The sequence below is a fragment of the Schistocerca gregaria genome, chromosome 1 (genome assembly GCF_023897955.1).
Source record: "Schistocerca gregaria isolate iqSchGreg1 chromosome 1, iqSchGreg1.2, whole genome shotgun sequence".
NCBI lineage: Eukaryota > Metazoa > Arthropoda > Insecta > Orthoptera > Acrididae > Schistocerca > Schistocerca gregaria.
Genome location: NC_064920.1, coordinates 630,843,327 through 630,864,088, shown reverse-complemented (window position 1 = coordinate 630,864,088; position 20,762 = coordinate 630,843,327). Strand labels below are relative to the sequence as shown.

The 20,762-nt window shown below is 40.0% G+C and overlaps 1 protein-coding gene across 1 annotated transcript in view; it reads right to left on the bottom strand.

Moving 5' to 3' along the window:
• The window catches only part of LOC126360013 (uncharacterized), a 48,639-nt gene extending 41,076 nt beyond the window's left edge, over positions 1–7,563 (bottom strand). The window contains exon 1 of the mRNA XM_050007674.1: positions 7,277–7,563. Within this exon, the coding sequence (XP_049863631.1) occupies positions 7,277–7,474 (198 nt within the window). The 5' untranslated portion in view covers positions 7,475–7,563. The remainder of the gene's footprint in view (positions 1–7,276) is intronic.
• Positions 7,564–20,762: the final 13,199 nt, after the last annotated feature.

Sequence of the window (20,762 nt, the reverse complement as noted above, 5' to 3'; positions counted from 1 at the left end):
AGACCCTATCTCTCCCCATATGATTTCCATATTGTTTGAGCCCTGAGAAAGATATCTGTGGCTGTTGATTTGTTTCAGACAACGAGATGCATGCCCGGATACTATTGGCATTCTGTAGGCAACTGCAAACATTTTTCCATGAAGGCACTGACTACCTTGTCTCTCATTAGTTATAATGATTACTTTGGAAATAATAAACACTTTGCTTGCTTTTTTCCATCTGTCTTGTTTTCATTTGACTGCCCCTTACATATTAGTGCATATTAGTGTGACACAACATTAAATTGTGTGAAAAAGTTTCATGTACAGTAGCATTATGGGACTAGGACTACTAGCACAGCAAAACCCAAATTTTTCCACTTAAATTTGCAGGGCACTAAAGTGATCTCAAAGATAAATGAGAAAATCTTGTAGGAGTAAAAACTTTTTGAAGCATAAGTTACAAAATTCCACATTAATTCACTACTTATCTGAAACCTTTCAATGAAGTAATTCATCAAGCAGGACCTTACCCTAGTAAAGAGTTCTCAATGTCAAACAGTTTACCTTTTTCAGTAGCCTTGTAGTGCAGAATTAAGAACTCAGAAGAAGATTTAGAAATGTGATATAAAAGTAAGTGTTAAAGGTGTTGTATGCTGTTCTGTCTCTGGATGACTCACTTGCCTATCAGACACTGTGAAATACTAGAAATTAATGATAATGTCATTTCATGGTAAAAATCTGTGATTTGTTTATTTGATAAGACAAATGCATTCAAACTGAAATAACCTCAATTAAAAAGGATGAATTTTGAAGATATGTTTTATTTCTCAATACTGACTTTGTTGTAGAGTGCTAATGAAGTTAAAATTATCGTAAGTACATGGAACTGAGAAGAACACTACATGCCAAAAATGCATCACAATTTCAAAATTTGTTAGACCTAGACTAGAATTAAGATTTTTATCTCTCCATTTAAGTGGGTGGTATGGAGGATGCAACATGTTATCTTGGATGGAAATTCATCTAGAGTGGTAGTTAAATAACTTCATGCGAGTTTCAACCAAAGAAGTTGGAATAAGGAGAGAGATCCTTACACGGCAAAAGTGAAGCCACCTACAACATACTGGCATGTCCATAACATTTGGCGTTGAGTGTGTGTTCTCACTGCATTGGAGTGATACTTTGTACTGTATTAAGATACATACTCAGAAATGACTGCTAATTAGATGTACAAAAGCTAAGAGGGCAAATGTCACACAGTACTTAACTAAAAAACTCACTTCCTGAGCAGTGCCATCTTCCCTTATTCTAACCTCCTAGGTTCCAATTAAATGTGTTGGGACCCTTGCTGCAACGTTACATATTAATGATCTTGCAGGCAATATTAATATTAAATCTTGACTTTTTGAAGATGGTGCAGTAATCTATTAATAAACTAAGTTACTGCCTAAAAAAATGCACAAATTTTAAGTCAGATCTTGATTACATTCCGAAATGGTGCAAAGGTTGGCAACTTGCTTTAAATTTTCAGAAATGTGAAATTGTGTACTTCAAAAAATCAAAACATGTAATATTCTGTGACTACATCATCAACAACTCACAGATGGTATCAGTCAACTCCCGTAATACCTGGGTGCCACATTTGTAAAGATATTAATTGGAATTACTGCAAAGGATTAGTTACAGGTGAAGCATGTGGCAGATTTTGTTGCAGTGTTAGAATACTAAAGAAAAATGATCAGTCCACAAAGGAGATTGTAGTGCATGCACAACAAGTGTTCAACCAAGCTTACAATGTTGTATAATGGGATTGACAAAGTGTACTGATCGATAAAAAAAAAAGGCAGCACGAATGGAAACAGGATTGTTTTGCCCATGGGAAAGTGTCACGCAGATGACAAAATAGCTGACCTGGCAAATACTTGAAAGCAGGCACAAACTAACCCGAAAGAGGCCAACTTACAAAGATTCAAGCAGCAGCCTTAAATGATTAATCTAGTAATATTCTACAAACCTCTTCATATTGTTCTCACAGGAATCTCAAAGACAAAATTAGACTAATTACAGTACGCCCAAAGGTATTTAAGCAGTCTTTTTTTCCCATTCTCTGTACATGATTGGAAAGAGGAAAAGGCACCGACAATTGGAAGTACCCCCGCCATGCACTTCGCCATGGATTGCAGCATATGGACTTAGATACAGGTATTGAGACACCTTACCAAGCATTTCCAATAGAAATCCTTGATCTACAATGTGACACAGTACTGAGGGACAAATTTCAGACACACTGTGACTCTACAGTAATTTACCTTTGAAACAGTTCCTGGAACTTCATATATAGGCTGCTGTAATACTGTGTTGCAATCCATGGATAACTAAAGTACTTTTTGCCAATTGTGGAAATTTACAAATTACAGTCAGAAAGCTCTACATTGAACCACATGTGAAAAATTTAGACATTGCTGCAGTAATCTTGTTGTTGTTATGGTCTTCAGTCCTGAGTCTGGTTCGCTTCAGCACTCCACCCTACTCTATCCTGTGCAAGCCTCTCCATCTCCAAGTAACTACTGCAACCTACATCCCTCTGAATCTACTTACTGTATTCTTACCTTGGTCTCCCTCTATGATTTTTACCCCACACACTTCCCTCCAGCACTAAATTATTGGTGATCCCTTGATGCCTCAGAATGTGTCATACTAACTGATTCCTTCTTTTGGTCAGTTGTACCACAAATTTCTCTTCTCACCAATTCTACTCAGTACCTCGTCATTAGTTATGTGATCTACCCGTCTAATCTTAAGCGTTCTTCTGTAGCACCACATCTCAAAAGCATTTTGTATAAATGTTTCTCTCCCATACATGGTTACACTCCATACAAGACACTTAAATCAATCTTGACGTTAACCAGTTCTCTTCTTCAGAAATGTTTTTCTTGCTATTGCCAGTCTACATTTTATATTCTACCTACTTCAACCATCATCAGTTATTTAGCTCTCAAAATTTCCCTCAGCATCACCTGATTTATTTCGACTACACTCCATTGTCCTTGTTTTGCTTTTGTTGATGATGTTCTTTCAAGATACTGTCCACTCCGTTCAACTGATCTTGCAAGTCCTTTGCTGGCTCTGACAAAATTGCAATGTCACCGGCACACCTCAAAGGTTTTATTTCTTCTCGGATTTTAATTCTTGCTCCAAGTTTTGCTTTCATTTCCTTTACTGCTTGCTCAATATACAGATTGAATACCATTGGGGATTTCACACTGTCAGAACTTGCTTCCTTTGAAATTGAGATTATTATATTCTTCTTTAAGTCTGAGGCAATTCTGCCTGTCTCATACATCTTGCACACCAGATGCAAGAGTTCTGTCATGATTGGGTCCCCCAAGGCTACCAGTAGTTCCAATGGAATGTCGTCTACTCATGGGGATTTATTTTGACTTAGGTCTTACAGAACTCTTTCAGATACACCAAGAAGTACCATATCTCCCTTCTCATCTTCCTCTATGTCCTCTTTCATTTCCATAACATTGCCTCTACGTGCATCTCCCTTGTATAGACCCTCTACACACTTCTTCCATCTTTCTACACCTGCATCTACACAGATACACTGTGAATCACTTTTAAATGCTTGGCAGAGGGTTCATCGAACTACCTTCACAATAATTCTCCATTATTCCAATCACATACAGTGCGTGAAAAAAACGGACACCTATATCTTTCAGTGCAAGCTCTTATATTCCCTTATTTTATTATGATCATTTCTTCTTTCTTTCCATTCTTTGCTTAGAACTGGTTTTCCACCTGAGCTCTTGATATCTATACAAGTGGTTCTCTTTTCTCCTCCAAAGGCATCTGTAGTTTTCCTGTAGGCAGTATCTATCTTACACCTAGTGATGTATGCTTCTATATCCTTACATTTGTCCTCTAGCCATTCCCACTTAGCCATTTTGCACTTCCTATTAATCTCATTTTTTAGACATTTGTATTCCATTTTTCCTGCTTCATTTACTGAATTTTTATATGTTCTTCTTTCATCGATTAAACTGAATGTATCTTGTGTTACCCAAGTATTTCTACTAGCCACCGCCTTTATACCTACTTGATCCTCTGCTCCCTTCACTATTTCATCTCTCAAAGCTACCCATTCTTCTTTTATTGTATTCGTGTCACCTGTTATTCTCAAGTGTACCCTAATGCCCCCTCTGACACCCTCAACAACCTCTGGTTCTTTCCATTTACCTAGGCTCCATCTCCATAAATTCCTGCCTTTTTGCAGTTTCTTTAGTTTTAATCTGCAGTTCATAACTGATAAATTGTGGTAAGAGTTCACATCTGCCCTTGGTAATGTCTTAAAATTTAAAATCTGGATCCTAAACCCCTGTCTAAGCACTATATAATTATGTAACTCTGCATGCTTTCGTGATCATTGTCACTATAGATTAAATCTTTTGGGTTATTAGGCTGCGTCTTATTTCCTTCAAAATAATCGACATTTCGACCACTCTCCTAGGGTCTCCTTCAGGATGCTTCGGTGTCCACTAATAGCTAGACAGCTGATGTGTTTCTGGAACCACAGAACTATCAGGCTAAAGCAAAAACACAAATAGGGAAAGTGAAAGACTATGAAGGACATTGTGATAAAGAAATCCCCATTGTGATAAAGAAATCCCCATTCCTAGTTTTTCTGTATAAGCCTGACTCTCAACAAGCGTAACACATCACCACTAAAGTATCTCTGCTTCCGTCCAAGTAATATCATTGATTGTTTTGCTGCAGTTGATGTTTTATGATCCACCTATGCTACTTTAACACCCATTTTTGACATTTAACATTCACACCAACACTAACGTAATTTATAATTCCAAACCAGGGTGAGGTCTTCCCTACAATAATTTCTACACTCATTAATGGTGAGCAATAATTATTCCTCCTCATTAAAAATTCACAATTTTAACAGATATTTTCATTTAAGCTTTCATGCTGAGACACTAGTTACACCATGGTATGATTTCTTTTTTCTTTCATTTCTTTACATTTTTTATCGCACATCATTTTACCCCTTTCCTAACTGGAATTTACTTTTGGTGGTGAGCACAACCTACACATTTGCACAGAATATTTTCAACTTACTTATAAATTGAGATTCATCAGCTAAAGGAACGAAGCACAACAGTTAGGAATGAAATCACCAGGTAGTGTAAATAATCCTAAAAATGGCTACAAATAGGACACTGACATCAGTATCTCTCCACTAGAAGAAACAGTAATGCATAGCCCCTACAGCAATATTGCAAATTATTTTAATAATTTTGGGCCATACACAGAAAAGAAATTAATTCACAGAGTACTGAGATTAAGGGCCGGAGGTGTGGGGGTAGTTTGGAGTAACAAGCGGTGTAAGGCATGACATACAAGATTCAGTGTTACTTCCTTCCAGGTGTGTGACCAGTTGTAACTATGACTGCTCTATGATGTGCTGCACCCTTGCATAACAAAGTGATTGAGTTCAAGCAATAAAATAGTTATCACGGGTAAAGAGTTATTGACATCACTGGTTTTATTTCTAATCAAAGGCCTCTGTGTCAGTGACATGTTCATGGGAAAGGGGACTGCTGGGCTTTCAAGGATATTCAAAACAAATAATGAGATTCTTTCATCTTACATTCGACGCTCCTATAATAGTGATGAGAACAAGATATGAAAATACAGGACAAAATAAATCTATATGACACAAACAGGAAAATTATTGGTGGACACTATTGTTAACAATTGAATATTATCAATCTCTATTTGAAATGCATCAAGTTAATCTCTTGTGGGAACTTTCCACACTATCAAGTTAAAAGAGGTATTCGAAGTACCAATGGACTACAGATGACGTACCAAAACAAAAAAGCACCATAAAGATGCTAAAAAAGGAAAGAAAGAGGATAGATAATAAAACTAACACTTAAAATGACAAACAAAAATTAGTAAGCAACAGAGCTACAGTTTAGCACTTCAGGTAATTGAGCACCTAAAAAGTTCAGAACAGGAGTAATAAAATGAGGTAGAAAGGCTTACAAAAATTCAAAGGCATCTTTTTCTGAGCAAAAGAATTGAAGCACTGGAAAAAGTAATGACATGTACAGAATCATTAATAGTGTGCTTCTGGGTACACAGCAAAGTTGTTCTTTAAATTTTCAGTAAAAGCTTTTGATGAAACATACTAGAGGTAGGTAGTGGTCAAGAAATGTGTAAGGTTTTGGAGTACCACTGAAGAACATTGGAAGTAATTAAATGGCAATGGTGGGGACACCCAGACATGAAAGGTTAAAAAAAAAGGCAGAGATGGTTTTGATACATGGTGTTACAGAAGGCTTCAGAAAGAAGTGTGTTGATAAAGAAGAAATTCACACAAGTCACTCAGAATAAGTGAGTAAACAACACGGGAAACATCTGTACAGAAGAAAATATACCTTCCTCAAACATGTGTCAGCCATGCATTTAGAAATTTATAAGAATTACTTTTAGTTTAGAATATATGCATAGTTGAAAAAGGTTGCGCAAAAACATACAAAACACAAAGCAATGACTGAGGACTGTAACAAGTTTTTGCTGCGGCACTTGAGAGTCAGAAGCCTTACTAATCGCCCTACAATGTGATCATGGGCTGCAGATACTTCTATTTAGTTAACTGTTGCTTAAAGTAGTCTTTCCATTATATATAAAGGTCACTTATGGATTTTACTTGCATAAATGAATCTAGTGACGTGTACTGAGATCTGAATAGAACACGCCAGTTTGTCTGTAGCACTGAGATACCGGTACACCATAATTTATTATGCGTGCAAACCACTGAACAGTACTTGTTACATACAATAGACTGTCCCTTGCTTGTTGAAAAGTTATACAATGAACAGAGAATGCAGAAGACTGTCCAGCCCCAGTCCTTAAAATCATGTTCACTGATGCCTTTCTTTAACGTTTAACGGACGTACTAAAAGAAAACTTTTATCTAGACAAATATAACATTGGTGAAATATTTTGCAAATACTGTATACTCCGAAACACTGCGTACTATTATACACAATGCAGTTTTCATAGTGCTGGCAGAAGTTGGTATTTCACTAAAAAATCAACGGAACATTGCTGATTTTGTGAATGTTTTCCATCTATAAACAATTCATACTGAACTGCAGCCTTGCGATTTCTTGCAATCATAACAAGGTTAATCACCTCTACATGATAGTATTAGGTTAACACACGAGCCGTACTACAATTCATATCACCAATGAAAGCAACAACTAACCGTAATGGGTAAGTATGCGTTAATCTTCTCAGCAAGCCGTAGCCTCGCTCCTTCTTCTCCATAAATATGAATAACAAATCTGTTCATTTTAGAACAAAGCCGGCATATGAAGCCTGTAATTACTGCTTTGTCTATACTACCCATAGCGATAAATACAATACTATCAAAATAAATATCTACACAAAGCAAAATCCGCATATACTGCAAAAATTGTGACTACATGCAAACACGGTATATGTAAAGGCCAGAGAGTAGGTAAGTGACGAATAGCAAGTGCTACGCAAGTACGCATCTCTGATCCCGCCGACAAACAAAGAGCTACAACCCGCCTCAAAAACAGTTCATGACAGTCTTATTCTTTGCGGCACACGGCAGTAATTAGGCGAATTACTATAATTTTACACGGGTTATATGAGAAGGAAACCTTTAAGTCTTACTCTGCTCAAACTGGATACTACTGTAAGCTTAAGCATATTGGTAACATTTCGTGCCAAGGTCCAGATTGAAATTTGCAAACGCAAGGAGACCAATGAATATGAAACACTGTATTCTGTTCTATTTTCAGTTTCAGGATATCCCACGTTAGGCCCATTTCATTTTCCGTGGAAGCTCAGTCCATATTTTCGTTCTCGTCTGCTGTTGCAGTCCGAAGGACTACTGTTGATACTCTTCCCCTTTAATTCGCTTAAGAAGATTGTTAAATGCTTCTTTTCTTTTTTTAATGTTATTTCGTTCCCTCGCCTGTCGGGGCGGGGTTGGGATGTGAGCAGTACGCTGCCCCCTTCCATGGAGAAAATGAAATGAGTATAACTTACAAACATAGTCCGAAGAAAAAAAAATTAATGGTCAAAACATATGGCTGAATATTTAAGATTTTCAGTAAAATATTGTCTTTTTTTCTACACTGTCAACTGATGACAGCTTTCATAAAAAGGAGCACTTCAGTTCAGTGAAGGCACAGGACTTAGAGGTGAAGAGTATTGTTGGAGAAAGAGTGCTTTGGAAAGGATGTGGAATGGGAAAGCTGGAGAAGAAGACCCAGAAAAAAGCATTTATAAAGAGAGAGAGGGAAGTGAAAGAGGAAGGGGCTAGGCATGGAGTAGAAGAGGAGTATTCTATTAAAGATAAAAGGATGGATAGATCTCTAGGTAGATTTCTTGTTCAGATAGGGGAAGGCAGCTAAAGTTTCATTGAGATACGATATGGAGAGTGCTCTAGAATAGATCCATTAGAGTACTAAGATTAACAATCAGTGATTAAATGTTAGGATGCTTGGTGTAAAGCTGACAGGAAATTTAGGAAATCTGATAGTGTTCATCAAAGGAGAGAAAACACGATAAATGAGTACGTTCTTAAACGATTCTAGAGTTGCATTGTTGGCAAATATGGAAGGAAAAGCGGGGTACATGGTATTTCAGGATTTGGAGGTAGCGGAAAAATTATGATTCACCTGAAATCCAAGTGACTTTGACATAACGAGGTATTGGTCAGAGCAAGGATTTGTAAGTCTCAGTTGTGTTGGAAAGATACAGTCCCCAAATTCGGCCCATTACTAGTTTTCGTAGTTTTCGAACTTTTGTACCTTCACATGAGTTTCTTTGGGATTTGTGAAAGATTTTTCAATACGATTCTGCTATGATAGTCTTTGAACACCTATTCGACAACCAAATACATTTCATTCGGCATCTCTCTGTCTATAAATCTATGCTTTGTTGCACGTGTGTTGTGCAGTAACCACAGTTTCTGTATTGGTGCCAGTGGGACTGCCAGGGCTGTGTTGAAATATGCCTGACCATACGCTTTCAACATTTTATTTAGCAACCACATGAAATACACATTTACAAAAACTTCTCTAAAATTGGCTTTAATTTTAAACAAATCGCTTGGGCTTCTAAAATAACAACATAGATTTATTTACAACATAATGCTTCCTTGATAGAAGACAAAGGCAAGAGCTACTAAAAAATAATTTAAGCCTTCAGATAAACTGACACTATGGTGTTCATCTTCAGCATACTAGTGTAGAAGTTGTCAAATAAATCAGGTAAGCAAATAAATATGTGCAATTCACATATTTATTCACATATAAAAGATTACTTCCGAATTGTCCTTTGTGAGGCGGTATGTTTCGAATTCGTGTGCCTTTTAAAATTCTGGATGCTAATATTTTACCGTTCACATCACTTATGTACAGTCTTTCATGGCGTGTTATGACATTTTGCGAAATTTCGGACAATTGCGAGTGCTGTGATAAATTCATATTACTATCGCCAATTGCAGATTTAAACTTAAATTGTTCCATTTTAGAAATTTTATAATTTTTAATAACAGTATATCCATCCTTGATCCAAAACAATCGTCCTCTAATTTTACTGTATAATTATGCGAGAAATTGGTTCATTTTTTACCATTTTTGGGCGCTTACAAAAACATATTCTCCAAAATTTTAGTAAGTTACAAATGTTGTGGATAACTTACTTCATATGTAGCAAATTAGCGTTTGTGATAGAACAGCTCACCCCAAATTTCAGTGTATATCGACATGAATAAAAATGCATTTTTGAGAAATTACCACTGTCGTGTGAAAAAGCTATTTTGTAGTAAATTTAGTTACTGTAGTAAATATTATAGCAAACATATCATGTTACATACTTTCCCTGTCAAGTGGAGTGTATGTTATCTATAGCCCATAACGCTATTTTCGACTTTCTTAGCAACTGTAACCTAAAAAAGTTCTAGGAGACTAGCAATTTTTATTACAGGCTTTTTTGTTTCCTTGTGTACTGATTGCTTCAGTTCTTAAAGGGAATTAATAATATTTTGTCTCAACAGATCAAAAGATAATCAGCGGGCTTAGTTTAAAGTTACTGTACTGGAAAACATTGCACCAGCCATAATGCAGTTCCCACCATGAACACTGTTCTCAAATACATGATAAGTTAGATGACATTCATAAGCAGCTAGAAATTGCTCGGACTACTTTCAGAACGATCGACAGCTGCTGCAGATCCGAGTATTGGGAGAGCTCCCGAAATTCGGACACTGGGGATACGACAGATACCTCAAGTGCTGTCCTCTCCTGTGGATCTTGTCTCCCCTGTGGGAATTATAGAATGTGTCACTGCTCGTCCACTTCTCTGCAAGTGGTCTATCAGTGGTAGATCTAGAAATCCTATAAAGGGTAGACAGAGACCAGAGAGGACTCTAGGTGCAGTACCAATTCCCCTAATGAACATGTTTGAGGTGCTGTCATTCACTGAAACTAAAACTGTGTCAGTGGGACTCACTTCACTTGTTGGGAAACCTGCTTTGTCATGTGTCAAAAGGAGGCAAACACAAAAGGGTATGGATCTATTAATCATTGGCAGTTCAAATGTATGGTACCCTCAAGCAGATGGCAGAAAGGGACAGGAAGCATCATCATGTCCACTCAGTTTGTATGCCTGGAGGCCTCATTCACCATGCTGAAGACGGTATTCCGACTTGAAGTAACAGTGTGCAGCCAACTGCAAACTGTGGTGCGCGTTGGAACAGATGATGCCTGTTGTGTGGGCTTGAAGATCATACCTGGACCATTCCAGGGACTGGCGGAGAAGGTTTGGGAGCCAGCCTTGTGCATGGAGTTTCAACAAAGCTCACAATTTGCAGCACTGTCCTCAAAATTGATAGGGCCTCTCTCATTCTCAGAAGAATGTAAGGACTGACCCAGAGACTCTGAAGGTTCTGTGACGCTGCACAACGCGACTTCCTGAACTTGTGCCATAGGGTTGTGAATTTTAGGGTCCCCAAAGGGAGCAGATGTGCACTGCACATAAAAGATTGCAACCCAGGTAGCTGACTGTGTGGGGTGCACACGAGGGTTTGTTTTTAGATTAGGCAACTCTCTACTCACTCCACATAATGACAGCTGTAGGAAATTCAGAAGTATTAGTATAAAATCCAAAGGAATGACCCCGAGAAGCGAGAGTATTAAAATCCTAGATGTTACTCGAACAGGCCACGCGTGTACTGCCGGTCCATAGTGTCCAATGGGCACAAACTTTCGACGATCAGACATGTCGCCATCGTCAGGTGCGCTGACAAACTGTGCTCCTGAGGGCGGGCGGCCGTCTTAAATTCTCTCCCCTCGGGAGGCGTTCTCTTTGCGGTCCGCGCCAAGTGGTCGGTGAGACGCTGGCGTCGGTGTCTGTGGTGGCGTCGGTGTAATAGCCTAGTCGCACGTTCGTTTTCTTTGTTGAGCGTCTTTTTAATTAGACTCACTGCTGGTTCCTATGCCGTGCTGAGGTTGTAGCTGCAATCTAGGTTGATGAGTCCGTCCCTGGTATGAATTTCGATAGCCTCTCTAACGACGCCGTCCCAGTATTTAGATGTCTGTGCCAATAACCTGGTATGTTGGTAGTTCATTTCGTGATTTTAGGACACGCAGTGCTCTGCGACCACCTACTTGTTGGGGTACCCAAGTCGAGTGTGCCTCTGATGTTCTCGGCAACGATCTTCGATAGTGCGCACTGTCTGTCCAATATAAGTCTTCCCACATTGACACGGAATCTGATATATGCCGGCCTTCCGCAAACCGAGATCGTCTTTGACACTTCCCAATCATGCTCGCGTTTTATTTGGTGGGCAAAAGACAGTTCCTACTCGGTGTTTCCTCAATATTCGTCCTATTTTTCCCCGATAGTGCGCCAATATACGGTATACGGGAAGTGGCTATCTCTTTCTCTGTGACTTCTTCTATCTCCACACGCTGTACTGTAGAGGTGAGGTGGAGAGCGCGTCTGATCATCCAGTCCGAGTACCCGTTTTTCTGGAGTATAGTTTTGAGATATTCCAGCTCTTGGGACAGACTCTCTGTGTCAGAGATGGAGTGCGCCCTGTGCACCAGTGCTTTTAGCACCCCTTTCCTCTGTGCAAGGTGGTGGCAGCTATCCGCTTGCAAATACAGCACGGTGTGCGTTTTCTTCCTGTATACCCCCTGGCCCAGGGTGCCTTCCACTCTTCTTTTGACCGTGATTCCAGGAATGGTAATCTTCCTTCTGCTTCAGTCTCCATAGTGAATTTGATGTTCAGATGTATGAAGATAAGATGTGTAAGGCAGACTAGGAGCTTGTCCCTTCCATGGGGCCAGATCACGAACGTGTCATCCACATAACGTAGAAAACAAGTAGGTTTCCATTTGGATGACGCAAAAATTTCCTCCTCGAAGTACTCCATATAGAAATTCGCGATCACAGGCGAGCGTGGGCTCCCCAATGCGACTCCTTCTGTTTGCTCATAGTATTCTCCATTAAAGAGAGAATACATGGAGGTCAGAACGTGCTTGAAAAGTCGGTTGTCTTCTCGTCAAATTTCTGTGCAATAAGCTCAACTGTTTTCAGCTTGAAGTTGTCGGGACGTTTTATGAAATCCACAAAATTACATAGGTGATGAGGGCATTTACCCACATAAGGGCTTAGTAATTCTGCCAGGTATTTGGCCAGCAAATATGTAGGTGCCTTAATGTTGCTTAAGATCGGGCGTAACAGCACCCCTTCTTTGTGGACTGTAGGGAGTCCATAAAGTCTTGGCAGTACAGGTCCTTGAGGTGTCAATTTGTTGGCGACACCTTCTGCTAAATCTGCGTCCTTCAGAAGAGCTCTAGTCTTATTCTCCACCTTCTTTGTCAGGTCAGCGTTGATGTTCCTGTAAGATTCGTCATTTAGCAGCTTTGCATCTTCTCAATGTAGTCCTTATGGGAAATAACAACCGTAGCATTACCTTTGTCACCGGTAAGACAACAATCTCAGAACTCCGTCTCAGGTCCCGAATGACTGCCCTCTCCCTCGACTTGATAGGTTTAGTTCTCGTCACAGCACGGCAGGTTTCCCAGCGTACTTCTTCAGCTGCTTCAGGTTAGCGGTTAATTGCAGAAGGATTCGCAATGAAGTGCTAAATTTTGAAGTGCACCTGGAAAGCAACGAAGCTCATCTAAAGCTAGGTACAGAACGGTGGTTAAAATATGAAGTTGATACCAGTGAAATTTTAGTGTATATGGAAAGGGTAGGCTGATGGGAAATGGAGGTAGTCTATTTGTCAAAATGGCTCTGAGCACTATGGAACTTAACATCCGTGGTCATCAGTCCCCTAGAACTTAGAACCACTTAAATCTAACTAACCTAAGAACATCACACACATCCATGCCCGAGGCAGGATTCGAACCTGCGACCGTAGCAGTCGCGTGGTTCCGGACTGAGCGCCTAGAACTGCTAGACCACCGTGGCCGGCTGGTCTATTTGTCACAGTTGACAAAACACTCAAATACAACGATACAGAAACTGAAGCTGCATGTGAGATTTTTGAGCAAGACTATCAGGGGTGGGCATAAAATTGTAACTGCATCCTTCTATTGCCTACCAGACTCACCAAAAACTTTAGAGCAAACGTCAGTTCCCATGTAAGTAAATTCTCCATTTATACTTTAATCATCAGTGTAGACTTTAAACACCCAACAGCCCACTGACAAATTAAAGTTTTGTTATTGGTGGGCATGGCAAGACATCCTTTGAAACACTACTACATACCTACTCTGAAAACTACTTAGAACAGATAATTCAGAACCCTATTCATGATGAAAATATAGGTTAGTCAGAAACAGCCTGAAAAGCTAGTAAGGGTGTTGCAGAGTAGGTGGAACTGAGAAATAATTAATCAGAATAAATTCGATATCTTGCACCATTTCCAAATTAATTATCATTGAAGTTAACCTGTCAGGTTGTTGCACATACAAATTCAAGCGCTCCACCAGAGACAGCATCGCCAAACATGTCCTTCATTTGGTTTCCTAAAACTGAACAAAATAGTGACACAAAAATTGGACATTAGACAGTAATAAGAATCGAACCCGAGCCAAAGGTTGAACAGTCTCGTGCACTACGATCTGTCATATGAGAACAAATGACAATCATTGTATCTGGCAGGGCACTTGAATTTTGCGAGTACAATGCCTCGAATGCCTATCTTAATGCTAATTAACTCGGAAATGGCGCAACATATCGAATTTTTTCTTAACAATTATTTCTCAGTGAAACATACATTGAAATCCCCTTGTAAGCTTTTCAGACTTTTCTGACCACCCTGTAGGCTTTATTAGATTAATGACAGTAAACAGATCTGACCTCTTTGAGGATGCTCACATGAACACTGGTATCAATGATCATAAGGCAGTTGTGACAACACTGATACCATAGTACAAAGGGAAACTAAAACGAGTAGAAAGATATATACATTCACTAAACTTGATAAAAAAAAGGGGTTGTGTCCTATCTCATTGAGGAACTTGAAACTTTTAGCACAGGACAGTAGCATGTAGAGGAATATGACTCAAGTTTAAAATAATAGTTTACCATTCACTGAATAGATATATATCAAGTAGAACATTTCATAATGGAAGGAGCCGCCCATGGTATCCAGTCACTGTAAAGAAAGTTCTGAAGAAACAGAAACTACTGCATAATAAGCATAAAACAAAGCATAAGACTATAGACAGAGAGATACTGAATGAAATATGTTTTGGCTGTTAAGAGGGCAATGTGTGGAAAGTTCAATTACTCAACAGCAGGATATTTTCGGATGATCTTTCACAAATTCACCAAAATAAATTTTAATCTCATGTAAAGGCTGTTGGTGGCACCATAGTTAGTGTCAACGTACCTGCAGATGAGACAGGAACTGAATTAACGGTAGCAAAGCAAAAGCACAAATTCTTAACTCCATTTTTAAATGTTCCGTTACAAAAGAAACCCAGGATAGTTGCCTCAGTTTAATCCTTGTGCCTTTGAACACATGAATGAAACAGATATTAGTGTTTGTGATGATGAGAAACAGCTAAAACTGTAAAAACAACCATGCCCAATAGTTGAAAGAAAGTGTGGGCCCTTTACAAGGAATGGTCCACAAAACTACTGTCCAATATCCTTGCCATCAATTTTCTGCTGAATCTTAAAACATATTCTGAGTTCAAACACAGTGAGATATCTCTAACTGGATGACCTCCTCAATGCCAGCCTAGATTCCGTAAACACTGATCTTGTGGAATCTACTCTCACTTTTTTCACATGACATACTGAAAGCTTTGGATCAAGGCAGTCAGGAACATACAGTATTTCTTGATTTCTGAAAAGCATCTGATTCAGTGTCACATCAATGCTTATTACCAAAAATACATTGTATAGGGTATCAAATGAAATTTGTGTCTGGATTGAGAATATCTTTGTAGGGAGGATGAAGCAAATTATCTCAGATGAACAGTCATTGTTAGATGTAGAAGTAACTTCAGGTGTGTCCCAAGGAAGTTTGTTGGGACCTTTGCCATCCATGATGTATATTACTGACCCTGCAGATAACATTAATAATAGCCTCAGATATTTTGCAGATGATACTGTCATCTGTAATGAAGACTGTCTGAAAGAAGCTGCATAAATATTCAGCCAGATCTTGATGATATTTCAAAATGGTGCAAAGATTGGCAGATTGCTTTAAATATTCAGAAATGTAAAACTGTGCACTTCACAAAAAGAGAAAACATAGTATCCTATGAATATCATACCAGTGAGCCACAGTCGAAATCGGTAAACCCATAAAAATACCGGGATGTGACGATTAGTATGGAATGAAATGGAGACAATCACACAGGTTCAGTTGTGGGTAAATCAGGTAGCAGACTTTGATACTAGTCTCCAAAAGAAATTGATTACAAATCACTTGTGTGACCATTCCTAAAATACTGCATAAGTTTGTGGAACCCATATCAAATATGACTAACATGAGCTATTGAACTTATAGAGAGAAGTACAGCATATATGGTCACAGGTTTGTCTAACCCATCACAGAGATGATGAAAGAACTAAATTGGCAGACTCTTGAAGATTGATGTAAACTATCATGAAAAAGACTAGACTTACCACGATGCCTGACATGTCGAACACTATGCATATGAGATAGCATGAAAAAAAGAATTTGATTCAGTGAGTATTGTTACACAAACTAGCATTTCAACTTCAAGCGTGTGCTCAAAATCATGTGCGATTCGTTAGTCACATAATTATTTGGCAGCAGTGCAGATTAATATCCACAAAGTGCTTCTGTCTGCTTCTTATAAATATGATAATGTCTATATAATAGGCAGACTTACAACAGAGTCTGAGTGAGCTGCATACAAAATAGATACACACACAGATCCAAGACTATCATTAGTTCACACAGTTGCAATAACTGTCTTTAACTGGCGATTCTAGGAATGTAGTACAACCCCTTACATATCACTCCTTTAGGGATCTTGAGGATGAGTATATATTAACCACAGCAGGTGCCAGGGCATTTAAACACTCATTCTCCTGTGCTCCATATATGAGTGGAACAGGAAAAATCTTAATAACTGATACAATGGGAGCACACACTTCCATGTGCACTGGTTTGAAGAATATAGATGTAAATGTAGATATAGAAATTATATACAATTTAAATAAAACAGGGAGATAAATAAAATGACACTATATAAAATATCTAACATAGAGGAAATTCAGCTTTAGTTAATGGTCCTGCTGAATTATCTGCTATCAAGTAATTAGACTTACCACCATGCCTGACATGTCGAACTCTACATTACCCACAAGCATATGGGTTAGCATGACAAACAGAATTTTGTTCAATGATTATTTGGCAGCAGTGCAGATTAATATCCACAGAGCACTTCCGTCTGCTTCTTATAAATATGCTGGGTGCTGGGTGTAGCGGTGTTCTTGCCAGCAGTACCTCACATTGTAGCACAGTCACAGTCACAATTCGATTCGCACAGTATTCCAAAATGCCGCAGATGTGTGATCTTTGGTGATGGCACATTCTCCCTACCACAAAACATAAGGCCCAGGGGGAAGGAACTAGGCCCTAAAAACTCCGACATGCCGATTAACCAACATGAAAGATTGCTGTAAGGTATGCAGTGTTTGCACTCTCGGTGGTGTCCACCACTCTGTTCTTCCATGAAAACCAGCTACTCACATTGGCTGTGGTCGGTGCTGGGTGTAGCGGTGTTCTTGCCAGCAGTACCTCACACTGTAGCACAGTCACAGTCACAATTCGATTCGCACAGTATTCCAAAATGCCGCAGATGTGTGATCTTTGGTGATGGCACATTCTCCCTACCACAAAACATAAGGCCCAGGGGGAAGGAACTAGGCCCTAAAAACTCCGACATGCCGATTAACCAACATGAAAGATTGCTGTAAGGTATGCAGTGTTTGCACTCTCGGTGGTGTCCACCACTCTGTTCTTCCATGAAAACCAGCTACCCACATTGGCTGTGGTCGGTGCTGGGTGTAGCGGTGTTCTTGCCAGCAGTACCTCACACTGTAGCACAGTCACAGTCACAATTCGATTCGCACAGTATTCCAAAATGCCGCAGATGTGTGATCTTTGGTGATGGCACATTCTCCCTACCACAAAACATAAGGCCCAGGGGGAAGGAACTAGGCCCTAAAAACTCCGACATGCCGATTAACCAACATGAAAGATTGCTGTAAGGTATGCAGTGTTTGCACTCTCGGTGGTGTCCACCACTCTGTTCTTCCATGAAAACCAGCTACCCACATTGGCTGTGGTCGGTGCTGGGTGTAGCGGTGTTCTTGCCAGCAGTACCTCACACTGTAGCACAGTCACAGTCACAATTCGATTCGCACAGTATTCCAAAATGCCGCAGATGTGTGATCTTTGGTGATGGCACATTCTCCCTACCACAAAACATAAGGCCCAGGGGGAAGGAACTAGGCCCTAAAAACTCCGACATGCCGATTAACCAACATGAAAGATTGCTGTAAGGTATGCAGTGTTTGCACTCTCGGTGGTGTCCACCACTCTGTTCTTCCATGAAAACCAGCTACCCACATTGGCTGTGGTCGGTGCTGGGTGTAGCGGTGTTCTTGCCAGCAGTACCTCACACTGTAGCACAGTCACAGTCACAATTCGATTCGCACAGTATTCCAAAATGCCGCAGATGTGTGATCTTTGGTGATGGCACATTCTCCCTACCACAAAACATAAGGCCCAGGGGGAAGGAACTAGGCCCTAAAAACTCCGACATGCCGATTAACCAACATGAAAGATTGCTGTAAGGTATGCAGTGTTTGCACTCTCGGTGGTGTCCACCACTCTGTTCTTCCATGAAAACCAGCTACCCACATTGGCTGTGGTCGGTGCTGGGTGTAGCGGTGTTCTTGCCAGCAGTACCTCACACTGTAGCACAGTCACAGTCACAATTCGATTCGCACAGTATTCCAAAATGCCGCAGATGTGTGATCTTTGGTGATGGCACATTCTCCCTACCACAAAACATAAGGCCCAGGGGGAAGGAACTAGGCCCTAAAAACTCCGACATGCCGATTAACCAACATGAAAGATTGCTGTAAGGTATGCAGTGTTTGCACTCTCGGTGGTGTCCACCACTCTGTTCTTCCATGAAAACCAGCTACCCACATTGGCTGTGGTCGGTGCTGGGTGTAGCGGTGTTCTTGCCAGCAGTACCTCACACTGTAGCACTGTCACAGTCACAATTCGATTCGCACAGTATTCCAAAATGCCGCAGATGTGTGATCTTTGGTGATGGCACATTCTCCCTACCACAAAACATAAGGCCCAGGGGGAAGGAACTAGGCCCTAAAAACTCCGACATGCCGATTAACCAACATGAAAGATTGTTGTAAGGTATGCAGTGTTTACAACTTTCAGAGTATATAAAACAAAAAAATAAAATATCTTAATGTTAACTAAACCATAACATTAAATACTAAAGAACATTGATGTACAGGACAGCTAACATATACTGTGCAATAACGAATACCTGGTTACATTTTTGTTACTTTCAGAAAAGCCCCCCCTCCCCCAGATATGGTTTACTCTTTCAGATATGGCACTGAAAATAAGTCTTCTCTTTGGATCCCTTATCATTGAGGTAACCAGAGCCCTACGATTTAAACAGGACCTCTGAAACAGGGCAAAAGCTTGCCCATGACCTAAATCGTTCCCTTGCTCACAACACCAATGTTTTTGACATATGTCTGATACCTGGGTTTAATTATATGAGTCCTTCCCCATATTATAATGCTGAGCATTCCTTTCATGTTTCATTTTCACGTTTTTCCTTGCCTTCTTCCACATATCACAGATTTGCACAGTGTCAGTCATTTCCACAAAAAGTCACTCAAGTGCCATAGGTTGAACAGGAGTGAATTATTTTGGGAAGGAAACATCATATTGGTCAGGCTAACCTCTTCTGCTTCATGGATAGAAAGTGTTAAACACATAGTTCAACCAACACAAGGATGTATCCTACATAATACGATTATCGTATTGGAAGCCAATGACCATTGTAGATAAATTTCGTTTGACGCTCTCTGTAAATGAGGGAGTCAGGAGTAGTAGGGAGATGGTGGTATTGGTGCAATTTTCATATGGAATTGATATGTAAATTAATTAAATTAATCAATTAATCACCCCCATCCTCAGACGAAATCATGTGTTTTCCCCTGCCAGCAGGTGGGTCCCCACCTCCTCCCACTCCCTACGGGCAGGAATTTCGAATTCTGGCGGGAATTTCGAATTTTAGTGGGAATTTCTTTCTCCCAAGGCTACAATGACGTCCCCCCCCCCCCCCCCACAGCTGAGAACTGGCTGGAAATTAAAAAATAGTGGTGGCCTTTCTGGGACTCGAACCACAGTCCATCTGGAAGGAAAGCCCAAGTGCAACCCCCCAACACAATAATGCCACCAGAAGGGCTTGAAACTGACAGTAGCCTATGGAACGCAGCATCCAATTACATAGGGGATATAAGATGGCTGGCGAAATAGTAAGAAGCTTAAGTACCCCTTGCTTAATGTCTGTGTTTACGATTTTTCGTCTTTGCTCATCAGTAGATGCAACATCCTCCAGTCTATTGGGGTCTGCAGCAGTGACGTGTCTCAGCCTGTCGCACATATGTCCCAGCCTGTCGCGCACCTGGTCAGTTTGTTGTAGCAAAACAATGAGCTGTTATTGTGGACTACTGACACCCAACCTGCCCCTGACACACAGAAGTGCACTGTGGGCTCTAATCAGACATCATGCAAGTCAGTACTGGATCCCATCACATGCGCCATTACAGAATATTGCAATGATACTGCATGGACAAAGTGAGGATGTAATGGATGAGATGATACAAATTAAGCCCTGTGCACCACTACTGTTCATTTCAGTGTATTATTTAACCGCATGTGGTTCAAAGTGTGTAGATATTGGTTTAGCAGGATTCACAGATAGAGACTGCCATGCCATGATAGAGATTGAGAATGCAGTTGTTATGGCACAAACTAATACAGTTCCAAGTTATAAAACTTTAACAGAGTTCAACCACCATGATGCTACACCACAATAAGCGATGGACCAGGAAGCACAGTGATGCAAGATACACAGGCATCATAG